At 42.5% G+C, this 16089-nt stretch overlaps 1 protein-coding gene across 2 annotated transcripts in view; it reads right to left on the bottom strand.

The window, feature by feature from the left end:
• Window positions 1-16089, bottom strand: part of pip5k1bb (phosphatidylinositol-4-phosphate 5-kinase, type I, beta b) — a 32263-nt gene that overhangs the window by 12648 nt on the left and 3526 nt on the right. The window contains exons 2-7 of one of the 2 annotated variants that reach the window (XM_040019040.1): window positions 9154-9249; window positions 8991-9053; window positions 8359-8489; window positions 5789-5906; window positions 3615-3767; window positions 2150-2449 (exon numbers count right to left, since the gene is read on the bottom strand). In XM_040019040.1, the coding sequence (XP_039874974.1) occupies window positions 2150-2449; window positions 3615-3767; window positions 5789-5906; window positions 8359-8489; window positions 8991-9053 (765 nt within the window). In that variant the 5' untranslated portion in view covers window positions 9154-9249. The remainder of the gene's footprint in view (window positions 1-2149; window positions 2450-3614; window positions 3768-5788; window positions 5907-8358; window positions 8490-8990; window positions 9054-9153; window positions 9250-16089) is intronic. The other variant, XM_040019041.1, reaches the window with a different exon arrangement.

Below are 16089 nucleotides of genomic sequence, written 5' to 3'. Positions count from 1 at the left end.
TTCCAGTGGAGTAAAACTAGCTGGCTTTGGTCTTAAATAAGTGCATTAAAATCATCAGATTCAGTGTCTAAAGTTGAAATGTGAAGGACAGTCACAGCAACAGCAAATGTAAGATCTGCCTTCTATTCTGCATCTGAGAGCTCTGGAAAGTCTGTGCCTTTCTTCTCATAATGCTCTTGACTTTCTGCTCTGAGGTCCCATACTCTTTCCCCAGGCTGAGCCACCTGACAGCTGTGTGGTAGCCTATGTCACCATATTTAGTTTCATGCTGCTTCAAAAGTGCAAAAAAACAGTTCAGCGTTCTCGCCCCAATTAACTCTATTAGTTATGAACATGGTTAATTTTTAGCACCAAGTTACACAAGACCTCCTGCTGTATCGTACAATGCTAACATACAAATTTCAGTTCTGGGTTCAGTTCGGTTACTTCTGTCTAAATCTGCCTTTAATCATTTTTAAAGTGTCCAAATCTGAAATTTGTCAGATTTGGACATAACGTCTGCCAGTTATCAGTGAACAAACCACTCTCTGTTACAGTCCCTTTCACTAAGGTCGTTCCTGCCAGCTCCTCTGTAATATACTTGGGATTTACCTAAAAGAATAAGTAACTGGCCTGTGTAATTGTCACTGGGTGGGATTGACACAGCCCTCATCCAGAGCCAAAGAGAAACACTCAAAATCATCTCTGTGTGTTTAGTCTCAGAATGGCGATTCAAATTGTACTCCTCAAACACACAAATGAGCTCTCCACAAGCAAAGCACACAGTCTTACCTCTGACCTCAGTGAATACATACTTACATACATGTCTTGTTAAAAAAACTCTACACCCTGAAACTGTCTTTTTATTTTATTTTTAGTATGAGCTGACATTTTCATATCGTATCATATCTCACATAAGTGTTTCTCTTTCTTCCATTTGCTTGCACACATGTACATATATAGATTCTAAAAAAAACAAACAACAAACCCCCAAAGGTGACTTTAAAATAAAAGCACAACTAACTAGAGGCTGTCCGATGCCCAGGTCTGCTCTAACCTGATTATCTAGTGTTTGATCATGGTGTATAAATAGCTTCACAAATATGCCACCTCTCTGTGTTTAGAAAGGGTATTTTCCAAATGGAAACTTCTGCTGTAACCGACAATGAGCCAAAGGTTATGTATGCTTAGTGCTTTATTAGGGTCTTAATTCAACATTTCAGAAAGCTCTAATGTAAAAAAGCTTAATATACAGCCATTTGTTTTATGAGTTTATGGTGCACAACGCCTGAATTGTTGCCTTGGGAGGGGAACAGAGGGTGCAGACATCAGTACCACTTAAGTTTTGTGTCTTTTGCTTTTTAAAACCTAGAGGCTTCTTATTTAATCACAGCTATGGCCCACAAATCTGAAAATTTACTGTACACGATCCATCAGGCTCCATGACCAGCAACAATTCTTCCAAACTAATGTAATGCAGACAGACAAAGGGATATGAAAGGATGAAGTTTATGTGTTTGCAGCACAACGTTTCCTTTTTTTTTAAAATTTGGTGAATCGCCAGAGCACAGCTCACGTCTCTTATTAAGCTCAAACTATCCTCCTTCAGTTGAACAATTTCACGGTGTCTGCATTAATACAGAGAAGAATGTGAGCCTTTAGATTGGAAGACTATCTTTGGACAGGGCTCTGAGTCTCACGCTACCAGGATCATGCCTTAATCACATTCAGTGTTTGGAGAGCTGTCACGTAGTGAAACATAGCCGTGCAAGGAAACAAGAACAGAGACCCGAGGCAAACTGAAAGTTTAGCTGAACACATTGTCTTTCCCTCTGTGGCAAAGACAAGGAAAATTCTCTTTTCAAAACATTTCGTCCCATCTAGGATACGCACTTATTATCCCAAAGCAGTATATGATGTGATTAAGTTACAAGGATGCATGTTGCTGGTGTTAGAATACATACCAACCCTTTAAAAAGATACATTTTCTCACTAGACTAAGATTTCCAGCTTGAAAGGATTTCACCAGGAAAGCTCCGTGCTATGAAACCAAAATGAGATCATCCTAGACTTCCTTATTTGTTGTAGGGAATAATAGAGAGCTTCCTGTTATGATACGACTGCCATTTCAAAGCCAGTCTGTGAGAAGAACATCCATAAAACTACCTACCCGACAGTCTCGCTGCAGAGTCTTCATGAGGTTGTTGTACGTCTCGGCGTCAAAGTAAAGCCCCTCCTCGTGCATGTCTTGAAAGTCCAAGTCTTTGTAGGTCGGACAGGCCTTCTCTCTCTCTTTCCTGGACGCTCGTCTCTTATAGGTGGATCCCTTCAGGTCGTATTTGTAGTGCATTTTGACAGAGCGAGGCAACACATTGTTCATCACCACCAATCGGATGTTGATGCCTCCAGACTGGATGCAGTACAGGCCGTAAAACTTGGGAAGCAAAGTGCGTGGATTCTGGTTCAAGTTCTGTGAATTTAGAGAAAGCACAGGGGTCGCAACGACATTGAGTTTTGTAGACTGGGTGCATTTTTTTAAAAGATATATTAATGTGTGGGATAAAAGGAAGCAGTTTGGTAACTAATTTGTGCATGGTCAGAATTATATTGCAGATAACTGTGACGTACCTACCCCAGATAAGGAGCTCTGTTAGTGTTTGTAGATAGAGCTATAAATTGTGGACCATCTGTTTAGTATTTCTACTACTATAAAAAAAATCTGTAGCTCCGCTGATTTAAAAGAAATAAAAAATAGACCTTTGCAGAGGACTTTAAACTTGTGCAAAGAGCAAACTTCTGTGTCAGACAGATCTGATTTTCATGCCAAGAAGAGTGCCGAGTCTTCTGTTACGGCTCAGAGCACAGCAGTTTTCAGTGGAATGGCACATAGTGCCCAGTGAGCGTGCTTTTCGATTTTGCTATAACATTCAAGGAGTTGTCCAAACTGTCTCCCAAAGTTAGACTGCTGAGGGAAAACATTCAATAGATAACTCAAAAATTTTGTGAGTGTATTTTTTTCCCCCACATTAACAAAGTCTTGGCTCAACACCTTCAATTCTTGCCAGATATGGTTCCCTGCGACTTTACCTTCTTCTCCAAAAAGAAAACATTCAAGTGAAGGGTTCCCGTTTTGACACAGTGGATCAGATCTAAAACACACTACTGGAGCACAAGTTTAAGTGGTCAGAACAGCACTTCTATGAAAGGATATATCTAAAAATAGCAAGCGGTGAATAGAAGTGGCGAATTGCTGCAGAAGAGGACTAACTGGAAGGGGAAGACTGCGTATGGTTTAAACTCCATATGTGGAAAACTTGGCACCATGTACACTCCATGCTTCACTGATGTCAAGCAGAATGTGGATGCAATAAAAAAAAACAAAACATGAATAACAAAATTAACTGATCAAATTTTGGACTTTTATCTATGCAACTACCACTGTCCTCAGTCAAGTTGAATTGGTATTCAGGCTCCTAGTGCAGGAGCTAAAGGGCATTTTCACTCCATCTCATTTTTGCCTCTGAAGCATCTCATGAGTAATCACTCATTTAACACCGAGCGGGTTTTAGACACCAATCAGCAAGAATTTTCACATGCCATCACGAACTGTAATGAAGTAACATTAAACTTCTCACCATGTAGTATCCAGGTAGCAGTCTCTGGAGAAACTTGGCCTCCTTGTGCTGAACGGTTTTAATGATGAACTCATCGTCGCTGGTCAGGTAGAAGAGAGAGCCGCTGGCCCCGGGGTTGACCAGCTCAATCAGAGGCTCGTTTACCAGGGAGTACTGAGGAAGAGAGCCATAAACATTTCATATCTAATACATCAAATTCACAAATCAACTCTTTATGGTATAGCTTTGCACGCAGCAGAGCAGGAAACAGAGGTCCCTCGGCTGGTGCCACAAAATTGGAGGGCCGCTTTTGTAATGAAAAATCAGCCCCAAAGTCTACAGTTGTTCACATGCTTATCGGAGAAAGCAGAACCCTGTCTACATTTGTTTTATTGTTCCATTAATGCCAGCTCTGCTTCACATCAGTCTACTGTTTATCTGTTTGTCAAACTTTATAGGCGCCCACGGACATGTGAATCTTCCTGCTAAGAAACGAGAGCCTCCGTCCCGCAGTGCCCATCTACATACAAGAACCCGCAAGACTGTAGAGAAGCGTTAGATATCAATCAGTGCATTATGAGAGCCACATTTTCAAAAGAGAGAAACACTGGAGGCATCCACTCTCCCTCTCCAGAGACTCTTCCACTTGATGACCATCCACAGTCACGTTGCGTTACCGGCACAAACACATCCACACTTTATTGCATTTGCACTGAGGCTGGCTGTGTATGCGTGTCCACATTCTCTCTTAATTAGACACCGCAGTGTGGCCTCCGCCTGAATGAATTCATCATCACCTCAAGGACATCAGTCATTAGCACTACTCCTCAACGCTGGCGGGCCTTTACGCCATCAACCCTCTTCGGCCTTGAAATAACTTTTTAATCTCCGACTCTCTTCTGGAGCTTTTTGTCTCTCATTTATGCAGAAAAGAATCTGGCCATCAAAAGGAACAATGTAGCCTGATGGGTTTAGGAAAGACTTCGAGGCATAAGGAACGCAGGAAGATGCCGCCACAGCAGGATAAAGGTCAGAGGAAATCACACCTTTTTGAAATCTAATTTTATTTATATAAAGGTAGAGTATCAATTTAGCATTAAATTAGTGCTGTCAAACGTTTGAAATGAACACCAAAGACTTCAGCCAGGGAATATTTTCACAGACAAAAACACGTGCAAACGAGCAAAAACAAAAACATGAATCACACAAAATGCTCCTGTCTAAATGTCAAAATGTGTGCCTGTGAGTCTGCTGGGAAATCACTGCATGTGTGAGGATTACAGCTGTGCTAATGAGGGCACATGCTCTGTCATTATTAGCTCCAGTATCTCCACCACCCCAATGTTTTGCCTTGACTTCACCCTCCTGGGGACTGCAGCATTACTGAACCTATTGGATTCTACATTAGTCAGCATTTAGTTGGTGGAAAGAAATTCCCGACAGACAAAAATAACGAGGAATTCTCTCTTCTTTATCAGACTTACAGCTGATTATCTATGTCAGTTTGTGACGTTTGCATGTAAGAACCAGGTGAATCTCGCTGTAACACAGGAAATCTCAGCCTGTGTGTTTGTTTCTTTGGCTGCCCACTCTTCCTACACAACCAGGTAGATGACAAATCAAACTTGGCATGTAGAACATCTTAAAAATGCATCTACGTCATTACGTAGACTGGCAACCGCCTAGCAACAGCCTTAAAATGATGCGATTTCAGCATTTATGCCCCTGTAACACCTTACGTTGAATGTGAAGTTATAGCAAGCAGTTAGCTGAGCTTTGCATCGAGGCTGGAACAGGTAAAAAAAATCAAAATCCAATGTCATAGATCTCACTAATTTATAAAAATTATCTCTGATTAATCTCATAAACAGCAGTGTGAGTTTATGCGGGTTATGTGCAGGGAAATACTGGGCAGGCAGTCAGTGACAGGAAGTGACTCGGCATATTTTCTTAAATCTCCTTTTTTTTTCCTTTAAGTCTTGAAAGCAAAAACTTAAAATGACCTTTTTTTACCCCCTTGAATAGGACCAGCAGGTTAATTTCAGTTGCTGTGCTGAGAAATGAGAGTGCACTAGATTTGCTTCCTGCGGCATGGCTCCATACAAATGAGGTGGTGATCCAGACTGAGCTGAGGTCTGGATTATGAGCATGAACACAAATAATGACCTGCAAGGTCTGCCAGGTTTTAGTCTTACCAGGTAGTCATCTGGCTTGATGCCGAACAGATCTCTGAAGTAGCGGAAGGCCAGCGGGGCGTACGTCTTGAAGCGGAAGTCAGGATAGTGATGTGCTGGAGTCAGGTTGCTTCCCTCACTGGTAATATTTGACCAAGACAAGATGAGACAAACACACAAACGGGTATATTAGATACATCTTTCAACACTAACTGACATGAAATTTAAAAAAGAAGCTTTAACATTACAAAAGGAAACATGTTAGTGTCAGTAACACAGATGCATTCTCGCGCCCCCTGGAAAACTGGCACTACCGGGGGGAAATGAACACCAGCACCTAATCTTTGTGCCTGGTATCTACGCTATTGACTCTGGGTAATTTTATCAGTGGGCCCTTGTATTTTCTTCCATTCCTGCTTGAACAGGCTTCAGTAAGTCCTCTATGGGAACCCAGATTCACCAGCATTGTGCTAACAGAGATAGGTCTGTATAGAGTTCTTCGCCTGGAGACTGAAGATGGCTCTAATTACTGGATCGAACAATACCAAATAAAAAACATGCACTTCAGCTCAAATGGGGAGAAAATGGCTCAAATAAAAGGTTTAAAACCAAACAAAATGAGACACAATAACCTGCATGTTTTTTTTTTGTTTTTTGCCAAGCGTGGAGTGGGAGACGTTTCCAGACAGGCTTTGACAAAGGCTGACCCTGTTTCTAACTAACCTAACCCATAATCCTGTAAGCACATTGGATAAGGGTAGCGTGAGTCAGCCGTCGAGTCTTTTTTTAAAACTAAACTTTCATTGGAATCAGTTTTGTAGTTGCAGAAATAGGTTAATAAAGGTTTTGTTTCCCAGGGCACCTCTAAATCTGGTTACTTGGAAGCTGCTCTGGGTAGAGAGGCCCTTTTGTTGTTCCCTGTGTGTGCTATAATCAGTGACACGGAGGCAAGGCGCAGGTGTAACACTATATCTGTGATCACACAACAATGGCATTTGAATGGTTTGTTTAGTGCGCGAGGACAACGGGAATCATTTGCCACTGATTGAGAGTCTACTTAAAAGAAAAAAAACCATTAAGCAACACAAGCGCCCGGAAAAATTTCAGTCTAATCAGGGATTCATCTCCCTCCCCGTGTCTGCGTGAGTCTGCGGAAAGGTGTGAGACAAACTGAAAATTAAGCGTGTGGGAGTCAAAGCGACATCTCCGTTTCCATCGTTTAGTCACTTGTTCAGGGTAGTCCTGCGGTGGGAGGAAAGAGAAGGGTTTGTGTGCTATTACAGAACAGAAGATAAATGCTGAGGGAAAGCAGAAAGAATAAAATAGGAAACGGTTATGTCAGAATAAAGATGTAAGACATTCATTTTCTCCCCTCACTCATTACACTCTGTTTGTTCTGTCTTGTGTAATTTTATTTTCTTCCTAACAACATGGCCTAGATTCTTTCTCCCCCTGTGAAAAAGGTGGCCCTGGAGACTGCCACCACTTTCATTTTAATTCAAACTTGGGCTGGATGAAACAAGCCTCATTTTAAACCAATTGTCGCTCGTCATTTTGCGCTTCAGAGTCTCAGCGAGCGACGTGGAGTTTTCATCAAAGTCTTGAAAGTCATCAGGGCCTTTATCAGTCAAACACAACAAGAGCTTTGTTTGGCTGTTGCTGAGGAGCAGGACTGGTGTGCGTGCCAGAAGGAGGTTTGCATAAACCATGCCCAGTTTGCATATCCTGGTGCAGCATCTCTAAGGTAAACCACAAAGTACATCCTGATAGGACTGTAATTCTCCTCCTGACGTCTAAGGGTTAAACACAACATTGAATGACCTGGGATGTATTTACACTGGGATGGACAAACAGCAACTAATAGACATCTTTTGCTCAGCTGCTCCTGATTTAATTTGTTTTTGTAGTTCCTCTACAGCTCTAAAAGAAAACAAAAACTGATAAAGTATGTGCCGCAGCATCAGCTGTGTGTTAATAAACCATATGTGTGGACATAAGGCAACACTTTCGATGAATTCCTCATCCTGCTTTAGATTATATAAAGCATTTCTTTGAGCTGATGATGTAATTTTGAAGATAGCTCAGCGGCGCGCCGCCGTACGTTTTGCTCTGTGGCAGTTAAGAGGCACACAGTAAGCTGATTCCACAGTTCTTGGCAAGATAATCCACTAGAATAGTTTTATCCCTGCGTCATGACTTAGACTAGCAAAACTGTTGATAAATGATGACGCTGGCAGTTTGAGGTGGTACCACATTTTCTTTGGAGTGGATTTCGAACGCATGTAGTTTCCACCGAGCGGGATTAATAACAGTTGTTAATGTTTTTCATTCGAGATCCAGACATATAATATTTGCGGAGGCCGTCCAGGCGAAGCGTGCCCTTCACTCGCTTTCCATTCATTCACTTCATTCACAGCCAACCTACACACAGTCTGTTTTTACGAAGCAGCTCTCCTATTCACCAAGTCCTGCAGATAAATAACCTTGAGCTTACGCGACAAGGACGCAAACCTTCAACGCACAAAAACACATATGCTGAGAGAGTGTTTCTGTGAATGTAACACTGTGGATGTGCGTGTGGGATCACTGACCTGGGCAGAAAGACACTCTCCACCACATAGAAGTCTTGCATAAGAACATCTCTGTCAGGCTTGGAGGTGAGGTTTCCCACTGTATAGCCAATACCGAGCTGAATGGCTCCCTTTAACGCCGAGGATGTGGTCTGGATGGGAAATTCGAAAAGAAAATATCACATTAGTCTAGCCGTGGCACACTTGCTCCCTTGTTTACCCTTTGATTTGATTTGAAATATGAGAATTTCCACACAAACACATCCAACTGCACTTGCAGACTTGGACACAAATCCAGTTTGTGTTTTTATTGCATGACACCTCTAAAACATATTTCCCCAAACCTGAAGAGAGGTAGCTAGTATAAAGAAATGCATTATGGGTGAATCTTAAAAAAAAGAAAAGAGAGAGATGTTTCCATAAGGAGTGACGTCTACAGTACAAGAAAGAAAACAAATGTACCCAGCACTTGACTGACTGCTGGCAGCTGGCTGTGGGAGGGTCACGACATAATGTGCTGCAGAAGGAGTTAAGGGACTCGAGTGGCTCAGAAGCAAAAGCTGACTCTAAACAGCAGCATTTCCAAGTAAATGTTAAGGGATCGTGCTCATATTCATCATAGCATGAAAATGTTACCAAACACACTCTTTTACCTTCTTGTAGGTTTTCTCTGAGCTCCGATTCCCTCCTGTCCCATTTTCTGTGGCCGTAGACATCTAAAAGGGACACAAAGTCATTCAGGCAACAAACTATAACACCGTAATTCTTGTCAATTGTCGTATCGCTCTGAAATTTACTGAGCAGTCAAAAGCATACCTTGCTTAATGAAAAGCTGTGCCTGACGAGCAGCAATCAGGGCAGCAGCTCTTGATTGTCAGGCTGAGCAATCATCAGGAGTTGTCACAGGACCTTCTGTAAGAGAACGGGTGCCCAGTAAGTTACTATAAAATATTTTTAAAAAGGCACTGACATTGCATTAAAGTAAGTGAATCTTGCTGATTCTGCTAATCTCCACCTGATAAAAAAGGCACTTTAACTCTGATAGTCACTCCTGACTCATGAGATGTACATCTGTGTTTTGTAATAAACATCAGAGTTCTGCTCGAGTGCCGTGTTGGAGAAACAGTCCTTTCCTGCCTGTCACTTCAACACCTCACAAATCACAGCGTGCAGATACAGAAATCTTGTTACACTTTAATCTAATCGCCGGCTTCTCTGTTTTCATACTGCCTCCATATTCAAGACTTTGTACGTGCAGAACAACACCTCATAAAGGAGTGGAGGTGCACAGCGTGTCACTGCCCGGCTTACAGCTCATCCAAGTCCTCCCCGAGCCACAAAGCACCAGTCTGTCTTGTTTCTACGTATGCTCTCCATGAATTTTCCACTCCTCCTTAAAATGTGTCTGTTTTTCTCCACTAACACTCCCAGAGAAAATGAGACAGAGTGGCGTAAGTCATTTAAATGTTGCCTCAGGACACGCTGAGAAGAAGTGAGGAGTAAGAGCACTTGCAAAAGTTGGACTTTGACAAGCTCTCGCAAGGCTGCAGTCACCACATCACCTGCATATAAATGCGCCTGCTGTTACTGGAGCTTTGAGTATCGCACAATGTCTTGCTGCCCTCATGCCCTGCAGTCACCTGTTTTGTGACCAGCTGTCACATCATCATCACATCATCATCACATCATCGCCATGCAGTGGAACACTAATTGAAAAAGTCTTGTTTGTGTTTGGTTCTTGCAAAGTAAAATCCTCGCAATATGTTGCACCTTTGTTGGAAATAGTCTCCAAATGGAGTGAGGTGCACTTGGATGAAAATACGCTCACACGCAGAGATTCAGATATTGAGAGTGTAGCAGACACTCAGCTCTTATCTCCAGACTGGCTCCTAATCTGCACACCAGCTTCTCTGTTGCTATAAACACATAAGAGACAATAGCACAGACCACAGAGACCATCCTGGCTAGAGGCTTACTCGGTCTTATTCTGCCTCTGTGAATCATTCATAGCTTTTATATCACCTTAAAAACAATTTCCTTCCTTACGAAAAGGACACGAGCACATTCGCTCACACAACAAACCCAATATGTTTTTTTGTGCGAGCTCCTGTTTTTTGTAAAGCTCATGTCTGTCATAAAATCCTGTTATTGATCTCGAGCCTCGTCAGTCAGTGTAACGAGGTGTTGATCCACCTGAGCCTTTACACTATGTGCCCTGAGCCTGAGGAATGTTAATAAGCCCGTAGGCAGGCCTGTCTGGCTCTCAGCTCAGCACCGGCCTGAGTGTCAATGTCAAAATGAATTGTGCGGATCTCTCTTTCGCTCTCTCTCGCGCTCCAGCCGCCTCTCCCTCACCTGACCCCACAACCCAGCTGGTACTCTAACAGACTGCTTCGAGAACAATCCACGAGAGGCCCGCAGCTGCAGTGAACAACAGCAGGTCTCTTGTTCACCTCTCAACAAAAGAGAGGCAGACAGATGGTCGGTAAAAGTGGACGGAGGATCCTAATCAGGAGCGTCTCACCGCTGTCAAACACTCCCATCCCATGGTAAATGCCACTCACACAGGACTCTAATGAGGAAAACAAGAGTACACTGTACACGTGTAACACAATACCTCGTGTTTCACAATTACATTAGACGACCTCGCTAACACAAAAACGCAGCTTTGTTAAATCAATGCCTCTGGTAGACAGTGGATGTGGATATTTGTGGTCTTGGGCGAGAACCAAATGGGGAAAGTGATCCAACGGGTCAATAAAAAGGAAACTTAGTACGTGAAAGCCTGAGTCTGAATGGAAAACTCACACAGGCGTGTGCATAGAGAGTTGATATTTCTATGCCTTTGTGAAAAAGCAAGTAAGGTCAAAGATAGTTTATGTTACGATAAGACTTTGCAATGACCTGAAGAAAATTCCTAAGCAATGCAGGAAATGTCATTCCAGGATCAGCTTTCAACAACTTGATAAACTAAATGCAGACATTAAAACCATTTAGTAAAACATTAAACTTTCTCCCTGACTTACCACAACTTCATTATGAAACGTTACTTTTCGAGCACCGTGTCCTTCGCTTCTCGTGAAGCTTTTTTTGTTTTGTTTTTTTCTTTCTAAAACTTTGCATTTACCTCTCATCTCTCCCTGAGCCTCACCGGACGTAAACAACTCCATTCCCACTCGTCCCTACAGCCTTGTCAGAAACTCTACCACCCTTCAAACAAACACACTTGAGTGCAGATCAAACACTGGCTCTCATGCCGTATCTCCTCCGCGGCTTCGGGGTTATTGCCAAGGCTGCCATTCTGCCCCTGTGGAAGTCAAATAGCCACTCTGCAGCCAAGGCAGTCCTTGAAAGGAAAATATGTTGCAGAGAGCAGACGTGGGCTGTCTGGTATGATGATTATGCAGATTGAATAAATCTAAGCTGTCAAAAACTCAAAGTAGCTGTGCTAATATTCCCTCAATGATCCCAGCGGGCAAACCAGTAGTAATAATAATAATAATAAAGGCAGTGGTCAGGCAGATCAATCAACACATCATTAACCATGCTACGGAAATTATACTCTCTTCAAAATGATCTATATCTACCAGTGCCCTTCAGTAGAATAGCTAGGCTAAAATTAGGACAATCTGGATCACAATCTTTTTCAAAACCATCTGACTATGACTTCAAGGCTGTGAGGTATTCAGTCAACAAGGCTCCCACAGTCTCCATCTCCAGAGATATCACATATGGGTTCCTTTTGCTCTGCTCTGCTTCAGTCCCCGGATACTATTGGATTACTGCTGCAGATTGGAGACATAATGGAAAATCAATAGCAGAGCAGCAATGCTGAGCTTCAAGGACTGGGCTGCTGGGCTTTCATGACCCATGCAATCCCACAACTCAGATGTTAGATAAGCACCGAGATCTGGATTTGGGTGGATACAATCAAGAAGATGCACGGGGAGCCAGCTTAGTCAGCCTGAAGGGGATCAGCTTCATCAACTTAAATGCTCTCATCCTTCACAGAAACTCGGGATGTAGGGCATTCAAAAAATATATACTCAATATTCCCAATAAATACACAGAGAAAAGGCTCATTGTCTGTATGCATCTGTCATGTGGGGCAGTGATCATTATACTTTTGATACCAGTGCTCTTTTGGTGTGTCAGTGTGATTACCTAAGGACTTTGTTTCCCCCATCTTGATACAGTAAGGCAGACAAAGACCATAACAGTAAGGAAGAACTACAGTTTAGCATGTATAGATACATATAGGTTTTCTGGTCCAATGCGCACACACACACACACACACACACACACACACACACACACACACACACACACACACACACACACACACACACACACACACACACACACACACACACACACACACACACACAACAGAAGAAGCCATTATAAAAGAAGCCAGGTATCATTTTGACCTGTTTTTGGCACGTTGTGTTCCATATTTTACGACGTGCTCTGGAGGTATGTTTCTTTTCATCTTTGCTCAGACGTAAAAGCTGTGATGCTGCTTCAGAGTAGTGTTTGTCCCTGAACACCAGGCACTATGCAGCACTGCAGAGCTTTCCAAGTGTTTGCGTATGTGTGCAGCAGGAAGGCTACATGATGAAATCAGACTAAAACGGCAGCCCACAAAGATGGCCGACAGGCTGGAGTAAGATACAGGTAGGCTACGTGACTTTTGATGGCAAAAGTGGCCAAAAAGCGTGGCTAAATGAAAAGACACAGGTCAAGCTGAAAGAAAATATTTCGGTTAATTACTGATATTAAGCCTGTATGTTACCATGAAGGGGCAACCTCCAGGCTGAAAGCCACCATCTCTGAAAACAAGTCGATTGAAATTAAACTTCCATCTTAAAATAATCAGCTGGTACAAAAAAAAACTGTGACAATACTGACCTGGATCTCCAGAGTTTGTGGTGTTGGTGCCTTTTGGAGCATTTTCAAGGTGAATATCTGAAACTAATATGGCTTAATGTGCTGTTATTTATATTAACAGCACATCAGAGAGTGGGTTCTCCAATTTTTTTACTCTTTTTAAAAATGTTTTCGATGTCTTTACACTAATTTGCAAGTACAGGTATTGATGGCTGTGTGATGCACCACAATACAGTCTATAGGTGGAACTTGCTAACATTAGCTGATAACTGAGCACTGCAGTCTCCTGTTAAAACATGGTCACCTGGGGTTCAAAACAACCAGGACTGATTGATAAAATGTGCTGGCGTTTTAAAAACAGCACTCCACTACCCAACGAGGAAAGCCATAGTGGCTATGGCCATCTTTTAGATACAGTCTATAGTAAACATGTGCATAATGTATTAGATGTTGATGGAAAGTAAACACTGAGGTCTATTCATGAGGTTTACACTGATAAAGTTACCAGAAGAGCTTGTTTGGATTACAAAATAACAAACACCGATCTGTTTTAACATCTTCATGCTGCAAGGAGAGCCCTGACACAAGTGTAAAAAATGGGAGCTCCCTTCACTGAAAGCAGCTACCATCAATCACACAAGACGGAGCGTACAGCGTGTACTGAACACGGCATCCTTCTGAATCCTAAAAAAACATGTTTCAGTGAGCTCGGCAGTGTGCATGTGGGCACAGTGATGTTCCCCTGACCATGCGTTCATCTCTAAACCTACATTTTATTCTGTGGTATTGCATATTAGCATGGTGTTTGACCTTTTGATGACAAGAAATAAAGCAGAAAAGAAGGCGGGTGGGATTACACCTACAGAGTGGCCTGACCTTTGAAATGCAACATGAACAGAAGAAACAAGCTACACGGGGCGAGGGACGTATGACAAAAGATGGAGGACAGCGAGAGGCAGAGATTCTGAAAAGCTGTCTTGTAAACGTGTAGTCGGAAGTTATATCAAGTTTTATTCTATGTAAACCCCCTTTTCTTAAGAGAAGAGATAAATCTGTGGTAATAAAGTCACAAAAAATGTCTCCATTTCATTATATAAGATAACTTGAGCAAGAGGAAACCCAGGGAGAAGATTCGGTCTATTTGTAATTCAGAGAGCGTCTCGTTCTAGCTCCACTCTGCATGAGAAGCTGTGAGGAGGAGGTCACCCTCTGTGTCCAGTGTGTCACATGATTCGGCTGAGGGCATGGGGGAGGTGGGGAGAAACATAGAGATGAGTTAATGGACAGAAAACAGAGACAATGTTCTTTAAAGACACAGAAGCAGAGACGCTGCTCCGATGGGACGGTACAGTACAGCACGGCTGTACAGAACGTACTACAGCAGGCTTATTATGCTTAACTACCAGTGATAACTAACCACAACGAGCCTCTGCTTCTGCTCCCAACGTCAAGGCCCATGGATATCGTTACCATATGGAACAGAAACAATAGGAGACGGACTTGCCCATGTCAGTTTTACTAAACGTTGCTCTAAGGGAGTTTTATGTTATGAGAGTGTGGGCAGTGATTGGAGGTGGGGTGGGCTGCTTTTTACTAGTAGAACTTTGTGCTAATTGTTTGTTTTGTAATGAAAGTGCTTTATAAATAAAGATTGATTGATTGATTAAAGCCTGCACTGTAGTCCAAAGGTCCTCATATTTCCCTTTAAGCCGAGAGAAGGCGTTTTATTACCTATGCATATCACAAACATAATGCTCTACTTCTGAGAATCCATAAATGATGTACTTCTCTGAAGTAGACTATCACATGATTAAAAGGGGAGTATATGGCCAGGCCTTTATTGACCTGAAGTCACAGGTTACTAAAAAAAATTAATAAATGAATGAATTAAAAAAAAAAATAGAAGATTTATACTTTGACGACCGTCTCCATTCTCTCACCTCATTTCTACTTCCTGCCATCTCGCTCTGGCGCTCTAGTGTCCCCCAAGTGGGCCTCCGCAAACCTCGTCATTATCAGGGCATGAGAGTGGGAGGGGGCCGCAGGGGACTCAGCCGGCCCAAAACAACAACAACAAAACATCACAACCTCCAAATAATCGGAATTCCTGCGATGCTGCCAACGGATCGCTCTGCCAGCAGTCTCCAACCGGCCAACACAACCACTAATGGTTATGCAGTGTAGAAGAACTACGAGCCAATTATGTCTGCGGGTCTCCTTTTTTTCCACTCTTTCAAAAGCTGGTGCTGACGTGCCGCTCGCCCACAGAGATGGGAATTCCCGTTTGGAGGTCATTAAGATCAAAACGATAATACCGGGAAGTTCTGCATCTGCTGCAAAGTACATGAAGACACCATCGCGGCGATGATCGCTGACGTTCTTTTAAAGATTGTCTCTGTATTTATAAGTATGAGGTTAGAAAGTCATTTTAAGTTTGTAGTAAGTTTGAGTTGGTCGCAGAAGCTGTGACATCCTGGCTTTTCATCACTAGAACGGCTGCCACTCAGCAGCATCTTTTCATCGTTCTTCAAGCAATAATTACAACACGCTGAACTTCAAACCACTGACTTAGTGGGGAAACAGCAAAAAACACTAACATGCTTTAAATAAATACATGCATCACATTTATATCCAAATAAGATCCAACACTTCGATCAATTTAAATGGAGGGTTGCACAAGAGAAGCTAATTCAAGGCTATTTAAGTGGTTTAACTAAAAGAGCAATAAGGATGAGGGTGACGATCTGGAGATAACACATTAACGCTTTGAATATTGTGAGGTTTTCTTTCCATTCGGCAAACAACATGTGAATGTAGCTGAACTGTCATGAAATGCAACTGAAGAGATCTACAGACGCCTTT

Source organism: Simochromis diagramma, unplaced genomic scaffold (assembly GCF_900408965.1).
Source record: "Simochromis diagramma unplaced genomic scaffold, fSimDia1.1 OVJJ01000822.1, whole genome shotgun sequence".
Lineage (NCBI taxonomy): Eukaryota > Metazoa > Chordata > Actinopteri > Cichliformes > Cichlidae > Simochromis > Simochromis diagramma.
This window is presented reverse-complemented; position numbering and strand designations above follow the sequence as displayed.